Source organism: Watersipora subatra, chromosome 1 (genome assembly GCF_963576615.1).
Source record: "Watersipora subatra chromosome 1, tzWatSuba1.1, whole genome shotgun sequence".
In the NCBI taxonomy this organism is placed as follows: domain Eukaryota; kingdom Metazoa; phylum Bryozoa; class Gymnolaemata; order Cheilostomatida; family Watersiporidae; genus Watersipora; species Watersipora subatra.
This window is the reverse complement of record NC_088708.1, coordinates 16,500,345-16,523,642: the sequence shown is the minus strand read 5'-3', so window position 1 is coordinate 16,523,642 and position 23,298 is coordinate 16,500,345. Positions and strand designations below refer to the sequence as shown.

Below are 23,298 nucleotides of genomic sequence, written 5' to 3'. Positions count from 1 at the left end.
GGTGCCACAGATTAGAAAATGATGTTTATCATTTGTGTAGAAGGATAAATATCAATATTCTAGACATAGTTTATGACGGGTTATGAAACCTGTAATATTTGAAGTTTGTTCAAGAGATAACTAGTTAAACATTATGCGCTTATCCGTTTAATTATATTTAATAGCTTCTGTGTATATATCAGGTATATGGAATAGAAAAACATGATAACAATTCGAAATTTTTTTAAATGTTTTGCAAAATTATTACTTGCTACGAAATATTTTGCAAGCAAGTGACACCGACAATATACTGGCTACTATGTATGTTATTGAGTTAATGACAACTACATGTGAATCTGATTTGTAGCTCCGCTGTACATTGACTCAAAGATGCTGCGGCCAACTAAAATTCTCCAGCTGCCAAATTTGGTTCTTGTCTCATCTATTTTTCTTTTCCTAATGATGAGTACATATGGTAGCACCCAGTACAACCTCGGAGTTGTCATTCTTGGCAATGTGGCTGCACCGTCAATGACCCTCCGCAACTACCGTTCCAATCTTACTTGCGCTATTAACTATGACGTGGACAGTTCCCTCGACCTCGGTGTCAAACTTACAAATGTTGACCTCAATCAGCTGTCACCTCGATCAATCATTGATGCCTTGTGCCAGTTTGAGATGGAGGTTAGCTCTGTTGTACTCATTCTACCAGACAGCAACTCGTATGACTATCTGCCGATATATAAATACGCCGTGAACCACATCTCTTCTCTCGGAATTCCTCTGATTGTCTGGAATAGCTACATGCCAAATGTAAGTAGTTCCCTTTGGTTATGTGTCCGCAGGGTGTCGGTGTCAGGAGTGGTATTAGTTTCAAAATTATTCAAATAATTAACTGCCTGTCTCTGTGAGCTTTTCACTAGGAATGAACCATGAACGCAAGTTCTATTACCTCAGTGGTGTAATACATGCATAGTTACATTTCTTCCATTAAAAATTTTAAAAAAATCAAGCCACTAGGTAACTGTTAAACATAAACAAAATCTACACTGTCTCTTGCTCAGCTCAGTAACCGAGGGTCTGATAATAGTCAGGTAAAAAGGTTTGGCTTGTAAATTTTCAACTCACCTATATAGTACATGTATGAGTTGGTATTCGTTACATAATTGTTCTTCTGTTTTTTATATACAACTCAGCTTAAAGTTTTAGCAAAGGTGTTGGTAGCTTCTGGTATGTAAACTCTTTCGATTTCAAATGCATAGAACATTACATAGTTTGCCAATACACTCATATCATAAAAACATAAAATACATTAATATCCTTCATGGATAGATATAGGCTAGTTTTTAACCAATTTATTTTGCTCAAGGTCTAATTTTAGCTTAAATTATTTAGCTATACTGTAGTTACAGAGTGATATCAGCCCAATGTATTATCATTTTATTCTCTTCAGTTCAATTCCAACTCAACCACAATGTATATAGATTTGCTTCAATCAGATTCAAATTAAAGATTTTAATTCAACTTAGTTTGTACATTTGAAAAAGGCTGATGAAATGACATATCGATTCAACAAACTGTAGGTGTATCAGCTAGCTATGGTTCAACATACAGTAGGTGTATCAGCTAGCTATGATTTAACATACAGTAGATGTATCAGCTAGCTATGGTTTAACATACAGTAGATGTACCAGCTAGCTATGGTTCAACATACAGTAGATGTACCAGCTAGCTATGGTTCAACATACAGTAGATGTATCAGCTACCTATGGTTCAACATACAGTAAATGTATCAGCTAGCTATGGTTCAACATAAAGTAGATGTATCAGCTAGCTATGGTTCAACATACAATAGATGTATCAGCTAGTTATGGTTCAACATACAGTAGATGTATCAGCTAGTTATGGTTCAACATACAGTAGATGTACCAGCTAGCTATGGTTCAACATACAGTAGATGTATCAGCTAACTATGGTTCAACATACAGTAGATATATCAGCTAGCTATGGTTCAACATACAGTAGATGTATCAGCTACCTATGGTTCAACATACAGTAGATGTATCAGCTAGCTATGGTTTAACATGCAGTAGATGTATCAGCTAGTTATGGTTCAACATACAGTAAATGTATCAGCTAGTTATGGTTTAGCATACAGTAGATGTATCAGCTAGCTATGGTTTAACATGCAGTAGATGTATCAGCTAGTTATGGTTCAACATACAGTAGATGTATCAGCTAGTTATGGTTTAGCATACAGTAGATGTATCAGCTAGCTATGGTTCAACATACAGTAGATGTATCAGCTAGTTATGGTTCAACATACAGTAGATGTATCAGCTAGTTATGGTTTAGCATGCAGTAGATGTATCAGCTAGCTATGGTTTAACATACAGTAGATGTATCAGCTAGCTATGGTTTAACATGCAGTAGATGTATCAGCTAGTTATGGTTTAGCATACAGTAGATGTATCAGCTAGCTATGGTTCAACATACAGTAGATGTATCAGCTAGCTATGGTTCAACATACAGTAGATGTATAAGCTAGTTATGGTTCAACATACAGTTGATGTATCAGCTAGTTATGGTTCAACATACAGTAGATGTATCAGTTAGCTATGGTTTAACATACAGTAAATGTACCAGGTAGCTATGGTTCAACATACGGTAGATGCATCAGCTAGTTATGGTTTAACATGCAGTAGATGTATCAGCTAGTTATGGTTGAACATACAGCAGATGTACCAACTAGTTATGGTTCAACATACAGTAGATGTATCAGCTCGCTATGGTTCAACATACAGTAGATACATCAGCTAGCTATGGTTCAACATACAGTAGATACATCAGCTAGTTTTGGTTTAACATGCAGTAGATGTATCAGCTAGTTATGGTTTAACATGCAGTAGATGTACCAGGTAGCTATGGTTCAACATACAGTAGATGTATCAGCTAGCTATGGTTCAACATACAGTAGATGTATCAGCTAGCTATAATTTAACATACAGTAGATGTATCAGCTAGTTATGGTTTAACATACAGTAGATGTACCAGCTAGCTATGGTTCAACATACAGTAGATGTATCAGCTAGCTATGGTTCAACATACAGTAGATACATCAGCTAGTTATGGTTCAACATACAGTAGATGTATCAGCTAGCTATGGTTCAATATACAGTAGATATATCAGCTAGCTATGGTTCAACATACAGTAGATGTATCAGCTAGCTATGGTTCAACATACAGTAGATGTACCAGCTAGCTATGGTTCAACATACAGTAGATGTATCAGCTAGCTATGGTTCAACATACAGTAGATGTATCAGCTAACTATGGTTCAACATACAGTAGATGTATCAGCTAGCTATGGTTCAGCATACAGTAGATGTATCAGCTAGCTATGGTTCAACATACAGTAGATGTATCAGCTAACTATGGTTCAACATACAGTAGATGTATCAGCTAACTATGGTTTAACATACAGTAGATGTATCAGCTAGCTATGGTTTAACATACAGTAGATGTATCAGCTAGTTATGGTTCAGCCATAATATACTAGCTAGCTATGGTTTAAGGCTTTAAGCTGTACAGAGGGTTTTTTACGGATGACTACATAGCTAGGATTCTCAAACTGATCCGATCGTAACTGAAATCAGACTGTAGCTGATCAGACCAGAGCTGAAATTTACAGTAGATCAATGTTCATGTAACTTTACTACACAACACAAACTGTTGTAACAAAATTTACAAAAAAACCTGTTACAGGTTGTTTATTGAAAGGTGATTAAGAATAGTGGGAAGGTCAAGCAAAGTTTATCAATTCATGATTTTTCACGAAATCAACCTTTATTCATCTACTCTTTGTGTGAGTTAATGAGCAATGTGTTTTCGTGGTTCATTGATATTCCCTTGGTAGAATAAGTTGGAACTATAAATGTTGGTTACTAAAATATAACTGAGAACAGAGATGCTTTTAAGTAGGCCTGATTCAAAATATTACCATATTTCTTACCCAGATGAGTATAAGTATAGAAGTTTACTTTTGCTGCATATTCTTACTTATATTATCATAGAGACTGTTATTTAATTGTTGCTGTTGTTGTTTGCTGCTCACGTAACTTATCTTTTTATATGGTGAGCACTCATGTATGTACCTAGTATCTGCATTGGGTACTTGTCTTGCACTGTAATTTTACTGTTTCATGTATCAGATGATGCATCAACTGTCAGCTAAAACCTGTACGCTATAAACTTAGATGTGCTACTTGCGGCTGACTGTTCTTGGAAAATGAGGTATCAGAAGAATGTCTCTGTCAGGATAATATATTTACCCAGAAATAGGGTGTTTGTGTAGTTTTGGTGATTCGACTTAAGTTGTATTTAAATAAATTTTACTTCAATCAAATCCAGCGTTTGGCTGCTTTTTTCATTCATATAGAATAGTATTTGTTACACGTACATAGAAACACAGCGAGTGTAAATACATGTCAGAGTTAAAAATAATAACGGACAATGTTGTTAATACTAACAGGAGTTGCTGAAGGGAATATTTAAATACACAAAGTGAAGTGTAAGTGTATATCATTCTACTCTATTATTTATTCTCTCCGTGCTGGCGACATGTATAATAGACAGTTTGTATATGTGTACACAGAACCAGGTCTACAGAACTATAGTGCAGATGGGCCCGCAGTATGAGCAGCAGGCTGAGGCATATGTCTCTCTCCTCAAGTATTACAAGTGGAGTAAGTTTAGCTTGCTAACAACGGAGTGCCCTGGTCACATCGAGTTCAAGTCGGCCATCAGGCGTCTCATTCATGACCAAGTGAAAAAGAAAGGGTATCAGCATTTATTTTTCTTTCATTTATGATTTGACAATATGATAATAGTGATAGTAATAACGTGTTGTCAATGATGTTATCTATTCATCACCTTTTGTGTTATTCTGCTATTTTTTCGCAGAAGGTACTTTTGTTATTTCTTTGCTCTAATCTCTATGATATTTAAGAACATCTCTCAATTTCACTTCAAATCTTTCCTTCTCAATGCCTTTCTAGTTGTTTTCTCTCACTTTCTTTCTCTTGTTCTCTCTAACAGTTCTTCCTAGGCTCTCTTTGTCGCTCAGACTATCTTATCTTTTTGCTTGTTTACTCTCTCATGTTCTCTCTCATGTTCTCTCTCATGCTCTCTCTCTCATGCTCTCTCTCATGCTCTTACTTATGCTCTCTCTCATGCTCTTACTTATGCTCTCTCTCTCATGCTCTCTCTCATGCTCTCTCTTTGTAGTGCTCTTTCCCTCATGCTCTCTCTTATGCTCTCTCTCATGTTCTCTCTTATGCTCTCTCTCTCATGCTCTCTCTCACGCTCTTTCTTATGCTCTCTCTCTCTCATGCTCTCTCTCATGCTCTCTTTCATGCTCTCTCTCTCATGCTCTCTCTCTCTCATGCTCTCTTTCATGCTCTCTCTTATGCTCTCTCTCTCATGCTCTCTCTCTCTCTCATTCTTTCTTCCTTGTTCTTAACTTTTGCCATCCCAATTTCATAGTTTTTTCTCACCCCTTTTTCCCTTGACTTTATTTTTCTTACTATCCTTTCTTCTCTGTAATTTTCTTTCTTTCATAATTACTCCTTACAGACTCTGGTTTATAGTCCTTCTTTCATACGTACTATATGTATATTCTACAGAGAGCCTCTCATGGAGATACTTAGCAGTCACCACATAAAACGTGGAGAGTCTATAATGGACAATCTGAGAAAACTCAGAGCCTCTGATACGAGAGTTATCCTCCTACACATGACAGGGTAGCTACTGTAGATACAACATTTCAGCAGAAACTTAAAATGAACTTACTAGCCTGAAAATAAGGCTGTGTCTATGGTAACTCTAAAAAGAAATTTGCTAGCTTCATTTTTAACAGGTAGTTGTCTTCTTTTTATTTACTACTTTTCCCAGACAAAGCATGCCAATAGCTTTTAATACGCAATATAATAATATTAATAATAAGATAACATAATAATTGCTTTAATTAGGCAATAACAAGTGCACAACGAAGAGTACCTTTCCTACATACAAAACTTGACACATGTAATTATGTCTTTTGGAAAGGCTCTTTAAAATACAGTATTGTGTTTAAAAGTAAACCAACTAGCCAATCAGACTCAGTGAAACAGTCTTCTGACTATGTTGATAGGACTGAAGTGGTAGAAGTGATGAGTGTGGCCAGAACTCTACAGATGGTAGGAAAAGAGCACATGTGGCTTGGTACGACTCAGATATATGATAAGAGTGCATTTCAGCCTAAGAAGTTACCAATCGGCATGATAGGTATGCACTGGTATGCTACTATCTGTAACTCATGTGATAGGTATGCTGTGGTATGCTACTATCTGTAACTCATATGATAGGTATGATGTGGTGTGATGCTATATATAACTCATATGGTAGGTATGATGTGGTGTGATACTATATGTATCTCATATGATATGTATGCTGTGGTGTGATACTACATAGAACTCAAAAGAAAGGTGTGCTGTGGTATGATACTACATGTATCTCATATGATATGTATGCTGTGGTGTGATACTACATAGAACTCAAAAGATAGGTGTGCTGTGGTATGATACTACATGTATCTCATATGATATGTATGCTGTGGTGTGATACTACATAGAACTCATAAGATAGGTGTGCTGTGGTATGATACTACATGTAACTCATATGATATGTATGATATGATGTAACTACATGTAACTCATATGATAGAGATGATGTGGTGTGATACTACATGTAACTCATATGATATGTATGATGTGATGTAACTACATGTAACTCATATGATAGATATGCGATTGTATGTTACCAAGTTAAATGATAGGCATTCTGTGATATTCTACCCATTCCTATAACATACATGCTGTCATGTAACAGTAATGCCAGTTACAAAGGCAGACTTCATTCTTAGTTCTAACACAGACAATGTAACTTTAAATGTGTTTATGTTGCATATTAATTTGGTGTAATAAACTATAAAATACACTAACTAAAAATTTCAAAAAAATTGTGTGAATTTTAAAATACCGAGAATACTTTGGTTTTTTTGATGATCACAAGATATTATAAATTTAAAAGTGAAGCTCAATTGAATAAATTGCGACAAACCCAAAAAACAAGCTGTTACAATGATCAACCATCTTTGAAGTGGACCTTTCGTTTTGTTTAATTTTTCTTATGCTTCTGGTTATAGCCATTTCTATAACAACAATTGTCAGAAACATTGTTCATCATGTCAGACTAGGTTAGTTCTAACTCTTTATTACTGTACGGCTCTACAGCTTTATCTCTGGTTGCTGAGTGCCTTAGCCTTAGCACCGTGTAAACTTGTCTACCCTGGCTGAGTTTGTTATTCACTTGGTACCTGAGTCTCAGCTGACAAGTACGCCAAACACAAAATATTGCAGACATATTGACATCCCGTACATAGGTACTCTAGCAAACAATTGGTCAATGGCCAGTTATAGGTGTATACAGTTTCCTTAAATAAACCAAAGACCTGATAGTAACTGTTTATGAATAAATGTGGCTTTTAGAAACTTGATGTGTTTAGAAAATAGTTGTTTTGTATTTCAATATTCATTTGGTTTATTTTATTGCATCAGCATTGGCCTATGTGGCCTATGACAAACCGGATACCCTATCCAATCAGCTGACACAAGCCATGATAACTACAGCCAACTTCTGGAGAGAAACCATTATAAAATATAACAAAACAGGGATGGATAAATTCGACCGACCCACGATGATGTCTTGCTCAAATGCTGATTCCACAAAATTCTGGAGAAGTGGAAAGGCTTTGTACAAGTAAACTATGCAGCTATGCTACAGATTTGAAAACTTTCAGCTTTTAGAGGCTATTTTCTCATCTCCATAATAGGCTTTTTCCAAGTATTTACATGTCTCTCAATCAGTAGTAGGAACCACAACTCCCAGTGTTCTGGCACATTTGAATCTGGATATGTTTAATCTGTCGTACCATCAATCCATTAATGGACCTAATTTTTTGGTACAGCGTTTCAAAACAAGCACAATTTGTGCAGTTTTTCAGAAGCACGAAACTTTTTCACTTGTTATTAATGTGGAACTAGTTTTGTTTTAGCTTGAGACGTCTCAGGGTTAGTTTCAGTTTAGTAATAGGAATTGCTGAGAAAGCTCACGGCAGTTTTATTTTTCTTTAGTAAGAATTCCAAAATGTCTCCCATGTACAATGTAGTCACATATTTTAAAAGCACAACTTCTAGATTATCTCTAGTTAGTTCGTTAAGGGAATAAAGTAATTCTTTTCGAATGCTTATAAACTGATTGTTGTGGCATTGCCACTGACCAAAGACAATGCTATCTGATGCAGCGCAATGACAGGCTATACAATTGCTAAGAAAGATATTGGATGCGGCCCAAAATCTCAAGAGATGAACACGATGGCCATAGATATTGATCAAAATGGTCTGAATAGAGAAGCGAGCCTAATCTTCTTGAACCTTGCTCCTGGCGAGTCTTCCAACAACATCTGGAAATCGGTGTGTTTTGTCTGGAGCTGTCTGGTCATCGGTGTGTCTTGTCTGGAGCTGTCTGGTCATCGGTGTGTCTTGTCTGGAGCTGTCTGGTCATCGGTGTGTCTTGTCTGGAGCTGTCTGGTCATCGGTGTGTCTTGTCTGGAGCTGTCTGGTTATCGGTGTGTCTTGTCTGGAGCTGTCTGGTCATCGGTGTGCCTTGTCTGGAGCTGTCTGGTCATCGGTGTGTCTTGTCTGGAGCTGTCTGGTCATCAAGAATGTTGATGTCTTACACATAACCCTGAGCTTTTTTGCTTTCATTGCAATCAATGTTCTTGTTTGACATTTGCTAGATGAAGTTTTTGTATAGAATGTGATGAGATCCAGCCAAATGGTTACTGTTTACAAGGACAGTGTAAGACAATGAAGTGGATTATGTTCAACTCTGACATTCCAATCTGTAAAAAGTTGACGTGTAACACGAGTGCAGGGCCTAGTTAAAAAGTTAAAAAAACCAATGATACTCTTTTGGTAGATTGGCTCATGGCAAGCGCCAGATACAGTAGAGTTGCGTGATATTGCCTGGCCGGGCCATTCAGCAAAACCACCAGATGGAAAACCTGCTCGCAGCTTCCTTAGAGTATGTATAACATTTCAACTTACCAACATGTTGTTTTTTTTATTTGAGATAGCAAATACTTTTATGTGAAAAGGTTTACACGCTTAAAGGTTAAAGGGTAAGCATTTTAAGCTGTCTTCTGCAGGTAGTGACTCACAATGAGCCGCCATATGTAAAGTTCACTGACCCCAACCCAATAACTGGCGAGTGTGACCTGATAGGTGCTGTCATGGTGAAGCTGACAAGTCTGAATTCAAGCGTGTATGTGTCAGTCACTTTCTCTTAGAATACATCTAATCGCTGACAAACTTGTTTATGTTTTAATTGTTCATTGTCTAGACTTCTAGACTGCGTGCTTCTTGTTATGAAATCCGCACCGCAATGTGTTTTTAATCTGTAGTTGTCCGGAATGCACGAGAAATAAGACGCTGTTTCAGTGCGCTACCGGACTCTGTATTGACCTTCTCACCAAGCTCCAGGAAGACATGCAGTTTAACTATGAACTATTTCAAGCTCGAGATAACAACTGGGGAAACTATATTGATGATGGAACTGGGGTAAACCATTAGATTGGCTGAAAGAACATTACCCTATATTGGCTGTACTTTGTTAGCAATGCATAATTCTAATCTACTGGTTGCCAACAAAAACTGGAGTCAGGTTATATTAGCTTCATGAATACACTTTAGTCATTTGGTTATTGAGTAGTTATCCTCTCCTAGGTATCATTAATAAAACTACCATGACTTTGTTGGCTAATTAATTGATATATGACTGCAATAACAAAGTATTTAAATATCACCAAACATGAGCAGTTGATAGCCAGAGCACCTTCACGTTGAAATTCTTACATCCCATCGATGACCCTAATACCACTTTGACAATGAAAAATGTGTTAGCATTGTTTTGTCATTCATATTTCTACAAGAATATCAATGACAAAACAAATATTTCCGTTCAAGAGCTTGCAATCAAATTAAAACATATTAATAGATTTGTAGCAATTTTATTGTTAATAAAGTTTTTAGCTTGAGTCACCTTATATTTTTGCAGAGAGGTTCAGTCTATATTTGAAATTGAACTATTTTCTTTTGGCTTTGCGGGTTTTATTCTTAAACTTCTGGCAATCATGGAGTCCAATCACAACAAAGTGACTGCTCAAATATCAATCACTGAGATGAAACATAAATTGATTCTCGCTCATTGCTGAATCTGCTTACAAATTTTAACCGTATTACTTTATTTTAACCATATACTCTAACCTTAGCCCTCTGATGTAATTAATATTAGAATGACTAACACGCCATCAACGCTTAGTTTGTGTCACATATTCTATGCTAGGCTTTGAAAATAGCCCGGTAGTTTAGTTTAAAATTATAACTTATAGGTTGGCGAGTTTACAAACAGAACACCTAACATCGTGTGACATTTCATTGTTCCATTTCACAAATGCCCATGCAGCTGTTTGACATGTTGTTTCAGAAGAAACAATGGAATGGCTTGATAAAGGATCTCATGGAAGGATACGCAGACATTTCTATGACATCACTGAAGATTGGCAAAGAGAGAAATGAAGCTATAGACTTCTCTGTACCATTTATTGAAACTGGTATAACTATTATAGTACTTATTAAGAAGGGTGTCATCTCTGCGACAGCATTTCTAGGTGAGCCTCTTTCTGAGTATTATTTGCACAAATCTACTTTGAAAACGAAGTACATACACAAAACGCTTCAACTTTTTGTAGTAGTACTTATAAAGCAGACCAACACATAAAACAAAGCAGCTTTAGAAAGAACAGAAGTATGATTTAGCAGAATAAGTTATGTAAAAGTGAGAATGAAAGCAGAAAGTACATTTATGTATTAAAAAACTTTAGCACAGTAAATATAGTTTTAGAGGTTGTTGTTGTGGATTTAATTAATAAGACGGTGGGATATTGTAGAATGTTTAGTATTTAGTGAAAGTAACTTGTGAAATAATAAAAAATACAAAATACTTGTAATACTGTGATTGGCAGCTAACTAAGACATCATTATCCTTCAAGGATTATTCCATGTAACATTTCATCTCACTATTATGTTAGCAGACCTTGATAAAAATTTTATTTTACTATTATAAAGATAGCTATATTTAGTTGGCTGACCCTGTATCTGTAAACTATTCATATACCAAGCTAGGCATTTCGGATCGATCATTGATCGTATCCATCATAGACCAATCATCTCTTGCAGAGCCTTATGAAACCTCTGTTTGGGTAATAGTGTGCTCTGGACTTTCCATTGGTATCGGCATCAACATATTTGTTTTTGAGTGGGGTAGCCCTAAAGGTCTTATCAGCCTAAACAAAAAAACTTATCTCAAAGGTACATTAGTGTTGTCTTAACCTTGCTATCTCAGTGGTATTTGTCCATTAGTGTCGTCTTGACCTTGTTGTCTCAAAGACATATGTACATTAATGTTGTCTTGACCTTGTTATCTCAAAGGTATTTGTACACCAGTGTTGTCTTGACCATGTTAAAGCACTGCCGTAACTTTAGCAATTGCAGCAGTGACATAGCCTCCAGTCTTAATTAGATATATTCATTTCTACATTTGCCTGTTTTTCTTATGTTCTTGCTGTTTTGGTAGACTATCCTGTTAGTATATTGTATGTAATACCGCTTGAAGTGATGCTGATACCTGCTACAATAACAAGCACTTATTATCAAGTTTCAATTTGACCTCATATTTTAAAAAAATTGGTCAAAAAATAATAATTACTGTTGATGTGTCCAAACAATCTAATGTCTAGCTACAGGTTACGATTGGCTGCCAATGAAAGTTTGAGGCGGGATGTTTTGCTCATTGAAAATACTTGCTGTTTCATGACGCATGGGCTTTCAATCCAATCCTCGCATTTTTGTTTATTGGTTTTACTACAATTGGATAGGCTATAACATTTCATTAAAAATAAAAAATGAGACAAACTGCAAAATTGTGTCAACCGTAAATGCCATAATTTTTCAAAGTACGGCATTTACTTTTTCAAAGAATGAATACCATCTCAGCTTAAGAAGTGACAAATTCACTCACGATTACATCTTCAGATTTTTGCTTACCATGCACCTTTAAATGAATCTGAATATTCTATGGCCACAAGATGTTTTTATTGTAAGAGAAATCCTGTGGAAAATGCAGTTTTGAAAAGTTTTGGCAAAATTGAAACATTTGAGTCAAAACTAACCACCACAGCTCTTCATCAAATACCATTTTTAGTAAAGTCAGCAGTGTAGCTCTGTGTTGTTGCTTAACGTTGTTGTAGAACCCTATAATTTGGCCATTTGGATGGTCGTTTTGGTTGGCATGGTGCATGTAGTCGGGTTCTTCATTCTTTTCTTTGACTACCACAGCCCGGCAGGCCATGAGAGATATACCAAAAACATCTGGAAAGGTCAGTACTGTCTGCTACAATTAATAATGTGACCTTTATACATTCTTGCCTGCTTCAGTGAGATGTCAAAACTGGCATCCTAACTAAATGTCACACTTTCAACCTAGTAATAGGTAAATGTCTTTTCTTTGCCCAAAAAATGTTTGAGAAACATTACTATTCCTTCCACAATGATCCTACAACTCCTTTGGAATTTAGAGGTTACAACAAACTTTCTATATTGTGTACAATCGAATAGGAGAGAAATTCTCACTAGCAAGAAGTCTTTGGCTCATCTGGACTATACTTTTTGGCGCCGCTGTGGAGACAGACAACACCAAGGGCCTGGCTAGCAGGTAAGACAGCCTTACAACAAGTTTTAATTAGGCCACACTGATGGTTAGGTCTACACACTAACAGAGGCTGAGCAATACCAGTCTTTTCTGTATTAGTTACCTCATAACTTAAATGGATGATGTCGCTCATACACTGACAAGCACTCCAATCTATGTTTAGATCGAATTTATCTAGTAGATAGAAAAACTTACTCCTTAGTTGAATTGAATTATCTGTTGAAATATACACCGACAATCGACGAGGTTAGATAACTTGGTTATTCAATCATCTCTAAAAAACACATGATGAATTTTTGTCTTTAAAAGTGTCATGTAGAAACTGCGAGGTTACTTTTGCTAATAATCAATGTGTGTATTAATATGTCCAAAAGAGCTCACTCAGTCCAGGTAAGTTTTTGTCTCCACACCTTTGAGGCTGTTTTAAACTTCTCAACCCAGCTCTAAGTTACTGTTTTACGGTATTTGTGTAGCTTGTCTGTAATGGCTTACGACATCAATGTGTATATTGTACGCGAGTGTCTCAAGTTACTATTCTTTTTTCTTGTTGCTTTACCAATCTGCTAGTCTGGCCCTACTGTACATGCAAGTTTCTGTAGTTTTAATAATTACTATCAGTAAGCCTGGTATGTTAGAAACTTTCAGGAACCAGACAGAGTTTTGAGACGAAATAATTTTGAAGACCTTATGCAAGGCATAGAACATATGCGCTTAACGGTTTACACAAAATCCGCCAAAATGGTGAACACACACAGGTACTCCCGCCTGGTACCCCGCCAGGTACTCTCGCCGGGTAGTCCCACATGGTACCCAACCAGGTACTCTCACATGGTACCCAACCACGTACTGTCACATGGTACCCAACCAGGTACTGTCACATGGTACCCAACCAGGTACTCCCGCCGGGTACCAAGCCGGGTAGTCCCACATGGTACTAAACCGGGTAGTCCCACATGGTACCCAACCAGGTACTCTCACATGGTACCCAACCACGTACTGTCACATGGTACTCAATCAGGTACTGTCACATGGTACCCAACCAGGTACTGCCACATGGTAACCAGTCAGGTACTGCCACACAGGTGCCCAGTCAGGTACTGTCACATGGTACCCAGTAAGGTACTGTCACACTGTACCCAACCGGGTACTGTCACAGGGTACTCAGTCTGGTACTCCCACATAATACCCAGCCAGGTACTGTCACACGGTAGGTACCCAGTCAGGTACTGTCACACGGTAGGTACTCAGTCAGGTACTCCCACATGGTACCCAGCTAGAAAGCTGACTGACCTAAACATCAGGAATTTATGTACTAATTGCCATATTTGCAGGTTTCTGACAGCAATCTGGTCATTGTTCTCTTTGGTGTTTCTGGCGAGCTACACCGCCAACTTGGCAGCTTTCATGATTACTAAAGAAGAATTTTTTGACCTCAGAGGACTGAACGATGAAAGGGTAAAAGACTATCCTTCTCACTAATCCCTGCTATTGTGAAAATAACAACCAATATAGCTCACATGCCCTAAAGTGCCTTAGGTTGTGTCTAGACATGCCTAGTTGTGCAACAAACAAAACTTAAAAAATTTGCTCATCGCACCAATGGTTTTACTTTTTACTGGTTCATTTGGTTAGCTATTCATCATAGCAAGCACAAAGTTATACAAATGTTCCCTAGCTAGTAGCGTAGTAATAAGAAATAAGCAAAGGTAGTCAGCAAATGCTTACTCTGACATAAACTGCTGGCATTTACCAAACGATTGACTGCCCGAAAAACTATTATAAAGCGTGGCCTTCTTAATACTTCGGTAAGCATACATGATTTGTAACTGGCTCCACACCAGTCAATAATATATCAAAATATAGATCATTGTTTTACCAGCTCGAATGCTTTTCACAGCATACTAAGTAAAGATGGTCCTTTCTTTCATCCGCCCAAATAGTATCCAAGTTTTGATGATCAAGATTATAAAACTACCCACTTTGGCACCATGGTGCTTCGCGCCTACCGTCTCTAGCTGTTCATATATGCATTAATTTTTTTCAAGTTAACACGTGCATCAACAAAATTCTAGTGTGAATAGTCAGTGCTTAATCTAGCCCCTATTAGCTTGGCTACAGTGGCACCATTTTAATGGCTAGGGTTTGTTTCCTTAGATTACTACTGTAAACATAGTAAGTGTGCCACATTACCAGGCTAGCAGCAATCAATGTAGTGATTGGGCAGGCAAGACATCATAAATACTATGTCAGATATGCTACTCCTCCTACATGTGGATAATCTCAATTCTTCATATAACAAATTGTAGCTGATATGCTGTGCTTGCATAAGCTCATAGCACTACACCATGTATACCATCTATGTTATGATCTCTTTGAGCAACATCTACGCTTACTCTCTATGAGTCACATGTACACTTCCTCTCTACGAGTCACATGTATGTTTCCTCTCTACGAGTCACATGTACGCTTACTTTCTACGAGTCACATGTACGCTTACTCTCTACGAGACACATGCATGCTTACTCTCTATGAGTCACATGTATGCTTACTCTCTACGAGTCATATGTATGCTTACTCTCTACGAGACACATGTATGCTTACTCTCTATGAGTCATATGTATGCTTACTCTCTACGAGTCACATGTATGCTTATTCTCTACAAGACACATCTACGCTTACTCTCTACGAGTCACATGTATGCTTACTCTCTACAAGTAACATGTACACTTACTCTCTATGAGTCACATGTATGCTCACTCTCTACCAGTCGCATGTATGCTTACTCTCTACGAGTCACATGTATGCTCACTCTCTACGAGTCACATGTATGCTTACTCTCTACGAGTCACATGTACACTTACTCTCTACGAGTCACATGTATGCTCACTCTCTACCAGTCGCATGTATGCTTACTCTCTACGAGTCACATGTATGCTTATTCTCTACAAGACACATCTACGCTTACTCTCTACGAGTCACATGTATGCTTACTCTCTACAAGTAACATGTACACTTACTCTCTATGAGTCACATGTATGCTCACTCTCTACCAGTCGCATGTATGCTTACTCTCTACGAGTCACATGTATGCTCACTCTCTACGAGTCACATGTATGCTTACTCTCTACGAGTCACATGTACACTTACTCTCTACGAGTCACATGTATGCTCACTCTCTACCAGTCGCATGTATGCTTACTCTCTACGAGTCACATGTATGCTTACTCTCTACGAGTCACATGTATGCTTACTCTCTATGAGTCACATGTATGCTTACTCCCTATGAGTCACATGTACGCTTACTCTCTACGAGACACATGTATGCTTCCTCTCTACCAGTCACATGTATGCTTCCTCTCTACCAGTCGCATGTATGCTTCCTCTCTACGAGTCACATGTATGCTTTCTTTCTCCGACCCACCTCTATGTTTCACCTCTATGAGTAACCTCTATGCTTCACCTCTATGAGTAACCTCTATGCTTCATTTCTATGATTCATATCTTACACAAAGGGTTTATGCATATTCAAGACGCAGCATGCGCTCTTTCATTGATGTCACTCCTAGTTTGCAGCAGGCTAAATCAGAATTTTCCAAGTGAACATACGATTATTAGCTATGCTGTACTGTGAATCATGTGCGACAATAGAATACACATAAATTGATATCATTTCTAATAAATTTGAAATAAAGTTTTGCAACTATAGATATATTAACCAGAGGATGTAAACACTTTGTTTGAAATAACCAATTATATTTAAAAGTACATAATTAGAATGCGATCCTATTGCAGTTAATGAACCCACAATCAGTGTCCCCACCCTTCAGATTCGGAACAGTGCCAGATGGCAGCACAGCAATTAACCTGAAGAACAATCAGCCCGATATGTTTAGTTACATGGAGAGATTTAACAAGAAGACGGTTATAGATGGCATAAAAGCTGTGAAAAACAGGTAAACTATAAATATTCCCACCTGCTACAGAGCAGTGCATTCGAGTGAACATCTGTTTAATGTTTTTAAGTTACTTTGCTAAGGAGATTGTTGTTTGCCTGCTGCTGCGGTCAAATATGCCTACAAAATACTTGTTGAGTTGTCTGTTAACCTCCATGAACATACAGAAACAGCAAATGAGAAAAAATGAGAAAAACCTATGGAGAAAAATGTTGGAATTATTTGTATGTCAGCATACGCATTAATTTGGAAAATTAGAAATAGAAATTGGATAAATGAAAATGTTTTACAAGTTAGCATTTCTAAATAAAATCAGTTTTTGTTCTCAAGTTTTTGAAAGAGTTCTCGCTAAAATGCATTTAGTTATCTTCATTTTTATTGCTAACCTAGAAGTACATCAAGTGAATCTTTCCTAATCATCAAGTTATCAAAACAGTATCACTACATAAAATTGTCTCAAGATATAAACTTTGCATTATGATTTTGGTTTTTTAAGGTTGGCTACAATTTTGCTAAGAAATAACTTTCGCAATTCAAAATATGGATCCAAAGCTTCTGAAATGTTTATTGACCAGAGTATTCTTTAGCTTAATCTCTTAGGCTATCACTTTTTGCTGTTGACGACGATGCAAAGATTATTGAAGAAACAAAGTCAACACCGAAAGTATGCGCAAAGCTGCGGGTGCTATATTTCATAATTGTCAATATTTTGTTAAAAACCAACTGAAGTGAGGTACCAGTAATGAAAACATTTTTATCGTCCAATCACAAACATTTCTCACAATCACTGTGAGTTGAATGCATTTAGTCTACAGTTATTTCGTTGTGGTTGCCAATCAGAAAAGACTGCAGCCTCCAAGTGTAAAGCCTGGTTCACCTTGGCCGTTGTTTACAAGCGCGAAAGAACGAAAGAAGAAAAACTATGTATGCATGAAAATAGCTTTGCCGAAGATGCGCTGGTTCATCTAATGCTCATAAGGTCTGTTAGCCTAGAACCTTTTAAAACTTGATTCACATCACTAGTCGCTCACATGACACAAGTAAGAATATTAGACTAGGTCAAACATATTTATTTGTATCCTGCATCTTTTACTTGTGAATGGCGACCAATGTACACCAGGTGTAATTTCGTGTCAAAACGCAAAAGTGAGTGACTTACTGTTTCACCTTTAAGCTCTATCATGATCTTTTGGGGTTGTTATATCTCTGTTACATGAAAGACTATTACATTGTTACATATTTTCAAGTAGTACCAAACATCTCTGGCAACAAGATCAAAATGAAAATTATCGCCAATCAATAATGTTGAGTAAGAAGTACATGTGGCTCCAAAACAAAATTAAACGCACAATAAAAATAAGTGAAGGTCCCAACAGAGAAAATTTCACATGCGCCACAAAGCGAGGCAGAGGAATTTGCGATTCATAAATTGTTAAAATTATGCCTGGAATCGTTCTGTCAATGGTAGAACACTTTCTCAGCAAATTAATGTTATGGGACCACATGTGAAACTTTATAATCGATGGAGTTGCTTAGAGGTTAATCACAAATAAATGTTGATTGTGGCACTCTACCAGGTTGACATTTGTTTTTTGGTAAGTGGTGAAACAACATTTGTATAAAGCATAAGCCTACAAATTTGGTTTTCTATAAAATTATGTTGGAATATCAGGAATTCGCTTTCTTAAACAGAGAGCAACAGTGAATCGAATTGTCTGAATTTTTATTATAAAAATCATTAAATCACATTCAATTGGTTAAGATTAGATTTATAGGCAAACCATGACAGAGCTTAAAATTTAATAAATGCATTGATTCAACAACTGTTATTGCAAAACATATTCATAAATATTAGAATGACTGAGTCAAAGATAAAACAAAAAAGGGCCACTGCTCAACATCGAAATTAAACTATTTGGCCATGACTTTTGACCTACATTCAAATAATGGCCTATTAGCTAGTAAGGCAAGGGAAATATGTGCATAAATCATAAATAACAATGGCAGTCGAATGGAATAGAATTGCATGGTTATTAACAAGTGCACACGCAACTTAGTATTGTATGTTAGATTTTACATTTACACAAATCTATACATATAAATGTGAAAGTATGTCCGTCTTTCCAGCTATAGCTATTATTAGAATAGCGTATCTGGACAACAACGCTGTGACACTATGTCATGCCTACAGGCATTATTAACTAGCTTGCTGGAATTTTCCATTGGCGTTGTGCCAGGCTAATAGCAAGCAACTCTCACTACTTCTCATTGTTTATAAGACAAAACACTTTTCTCGTAATATGTAGTTTAGAAGTTAGAATGGCAAATGTTGTTATATGTTAAAGGTTGACTTGCAACAAAATTCACATTACCGTTATTTGATATGAAAAGATTCACCATGTCTTACTCTGTTGTGTTGTAGGTGCAAAATATGTGGAAAGGTGATTACAAGCTCTTAAAAGCTCAAAAACGAACAAAAAATCGCAGCCACACGAGACCGCCGTAGTTTGGATTCCCTTTCCAAAACGGCTCAAATGTGATGTAGTTGTGAGAGATGGTTTCTGTTAACACTTTCTTGCAACCTTATTCATCGAAATATTTTCACAAATATACTTCACGCATTCAATAAAACTATGTTTATTGTTCTTACGCGTCTGTTTTATCGTCATTGTAATGCTGTCACTTTTAGCACTGATATCTTATAACTTACCATAAAAAATCGTTAAACCTTTTAACCTTAGCTCGAAGGAGTACATGCCATTGTCTGATAATCATGACGAGCCTGTTGGTCACCTGTGATAATCGAAAAGTGCTGCAAAAATTATTTGCGAAGTATTGGGTCACATGATTAGATTACGACTTGACGATTGAATAATGCCGAAACAAAACTGTAAAGTAGCGAGCATCTATATTTGATACGGGGTCTTCGGTAAAACCCGAAGTGTTTGTCATAAACTAGTACTATGATAAGTTCTATATTGAGCTTTGTATTGGCCTTTCAATTCACGTGAGAACATACGTGACAAGACGATAACCAAATTTCGTGGTTGCGTCATCGAAATAAAGAGATTCCAATCTACGGCGGCTTTTCGTTTTTGAGCTTTTAAGAGCTTGTAATCACATTTCCACATATTTGGCACTTACAACACAACAGAGTAAGACATGGTGAATCTTTTGATACCAAATAACTGTAATGTGAATTTTGTTGCAAGTCAACCTTTAAATACAAATAAATTTTCTGTCCAAAACGGCTTTTCTATTGCCCGGGCAACGCCAGGTAGTACAGCTAGTATTATATATATAAAATATATATTAAAGAGTGTGCTGATGTTAAGGCTGTGCGCGCATACAAAACATTAATCTCTGACAAACACCCTAGAACGTTGGAACTGTGTGTCCAAAGGTATATATGATATACCTATCTTATATATCTGTGGATACACAACTTCAACTTTCTATGGTGTGTGCCAGAAGTTGGAGTTGTGTATTCACGAGTATATATGCTATACGTTTACCGGTTTATATCTTATATACCTGTGAACAAACAACTCCAACTTTTAATGATGCCTGCCAGAGTTTGTTGTTTTGTACACTAGCACAGCCTTAGATGAAAACCATTTGCATATTTCTTGCCACAGTGAGCTGCATGCCTTCATATATGATGCTACGGTACTCGAGTATGAAGCAAGCCGGGATGAGGACTGCAAACTAACCACAGTTGGCAACTGGTATGCTATGACAGGCTATGGGGTTGGATTTCCCAAGGGATCTAAATGGAAGGATAAGTTTGATCAGTTGCTGACGAAATACATCAGCCAAGGTATCAATGCCTAGCGATTAGTTTCAGAAAGAGAAAGTTTCCTTTTGCAAATGGAGCTACACACTGTATACTTTATTTCATATGATGTTACTGTCACAATGAGTGTACAGGTACTCGAGTATGACGTCTTACTCACAGGGACACTCAGAGTGTCCCTGTGAGTAATGTTATCATTATCATTATATGACAGGAGAGATGGACAGGTTGAGAAAGTTTTGGATGACAGGAGCTTGTGACAAGGCAAGCAATAGTAAAGGAAGAGAGTCTAGCCACTCATTAGACATAGCCAACTTCACAAGCGCTTACATCCTGCTCATCGCAGGTGTTGGCTCAGCAATACTTCTTTCACTCTTTGAGCACATCTACTTCACCTTTGTCAGAAGGAAACTTAGAAGGATAGACAAGAGTGGCTGCTGTTCACTACTGAGTTTGGTAAGGAACGGGTCCTAAAGCGCTCGTGAGTGAACAAAGAAAATGGTTTAGCTCTTACCCTAGGTACAAAGAAGAGATGCACGCTGTTTTCGATTGCACCATAAAACATATCTATTTAATTTCAGAAAAACTTCATGGCAATCATAAATCATTACTATAAATTTTGATGAAACCTAAACCATATAAAACTTCTAATATGTTAAAGCATATATTCTTAACTATAAAGTTGATTTGTGGAGTGCATCATCTGAATTTAAATTGAATTTTTTCTCAATGAAAGCTACAATCAAATATATCTTAATAGACAAACAACTTGAATATAACACAAAGGAGCATGTAATTGATGCTTGTATTTTTGCTATGTCCATACCATATTGACATTGGATAACAATGCAAAGCTATGTCAACCCTATGGTTTCATGTAATCTCATAACATAGCATTTCCAAAAATAATCTCATTGATTTTCATGAATAAAAGTTAAACATAACTGCATGTATTTAGATATTGTCTCCCCCTAATTTATACGCGTGTCATATTAAACATTTATTAGATTACCGATGTCCTATTAATGTTCATTACGATAAGTATGAAATAAGAATGGAGCCCAACAATAAACAAACTACAACACACTTTAGTATCAGTAGTCACGCTAAAATATTAGCAATCACTTTTTACTTAACCTTCTTTGATAACACGATTATTTTTAACAACCAGGTTTCATATTTTGTATTTGCAAGTAGATAATTGGAAGAGCAAAAGTATAGCGATTACACATTTCACAATAGTCTTTGTGTCACCGATGCAAGCCTATTGCTATATCAGTGAATAAATATTGATATACATGTAAAAGCTTTGCTTTATTACAATTAATTGAATGATGCGTACAACAGTACAGTAGCTTGTAGACTCAAACCTCTACTTTCCTCTAATGATGGTTACAAACCACACTCTGCGCTCTCTCTCCATTGTTGTTACAAAAGTTCAACTTAGATTTACTAATGAAACAAGAAAATGCTTTCTGATTGCTGCCTGTAAGCTTGCACTATGGCCTTTCCAGCCTGCACCAACAATTAACATTATGAAGTGACTTTTCCATTTTCAACTACTGCACAGTTTAGTTAGAGTAGTATCAATGGATGTCATCACATGAACCAACATATCCACCAAACCAGACAGCGCTCGTATATGACCTGTTTGACCTTTGACCAGATCAGTTGTGAATTTCCTTCAAGCTTTTAAACTCATATATGATGCTATTATATGGCTCAATTTTTCCTTGCCCTTCATGGGGCTATCTACATACCACCCGATTATTACAGTTAGCAAAACAGATGGAGGCATGGCACCAAGAAAATCATGAGGCCATGGGCTTAATCAAATGGTCAAAACTTTTCAACATTAAACACTGTCAACATTGACTATGCAAAAGTTACATCTTGTTGTTTAATCAGAGAGCTCAACTCTCACACTCTCGCGTATTGCTGCAAGAGATCTAAAGGAAGATGACCGATGCAGCTTATTAGAAATAGGATGATTCACAAGCTTTTAAATGGATTGCTAATACTTTTCGCTACACATTTAGATGTACAAAATTTAGAGCTAACCAATAGACCACTTTGTTGCCTTTACTTTTACAGAGTATGGGGGAATCACTAAGCTTTGAGGAAACAGTGATGGAGGTTCTCGAGTCGACAATGCACATGACCTGCCAAAACGACCTCTGCAAAGCCAACCAACAGAGACTTTCGCATGAACTTGACATGGCAATATGCCGACTCAACATGATACAAGCAATGATGCACAGGTGAGAGTCGTAACATGCCTCTCTGTATGTCCCATGATAATAAGGCGTGTACAGAATGTCAAACATACACCGCTATTGGTCTGTTATAGAAGCCAAAATAAAGATGATCTTCAAGGAAAACCATCAATTTGGGCAAAAGCAGCGCGATTTGCAGGAAAAATGGAAAGACCAGCGATCAGAGATAAAGAGATGAAACAGGACAAGGAGGAAAGGCAGGAGGAAGGCAAAGAGCTGATCACAATACGATCTAATGAGCATCTGGAATCAGTCGTATCATGCCTCTGAAGAGACTAGTATCATGAGATACCAAGATAACACGGTTTACTAACATCTCAATTACACGTAGTTTACTACACACCCTTTTGTTTTCTTTACAATATGT

At 37.0% G+C, this 23,298-nt stretch overlaps 1 protein-coding gene across 1 annotated transcript; it reads left to right on the top strand.

Annotated features, from left to right (window-relative positions):
• The first annotated feature begins 441 nt into the window (after window positions 1-441).
• LOC137405171 (glutamate receptor ionotropic, NMDA 2A-like) lies at window positions 442-23,201 on the top strand. The gene is given in 20 exon segments (XM_068091418.1): window positions 442-792; window positions 4,634-4,818; window positions 5,664-5,780; window positions 6,170-6,303; window positions 7,635-7,836; window positions 8,381-8,549; window positions 9,013-9,162; window positions 9,287-9,402; window positions 9,542-9,698; window positions 10,624-10,807; window positions 11,376-11,507; window positions 11,936-11,941; window positions 12,446-12,574; window positions 12,813-12,909; window positions 14,238-14,361; window positions 16,699-16,859; window positions 20,498-20,679; window positions 20,870-21,111; window positions 22,750-22,916; window positions 23,006-23,201. Coding segments are annotated over 20 exon segments (3,201 nt in total).
• The last annotated feature ends 97 nt before the right edge of the window (window positions 23,202-23,298 follow it).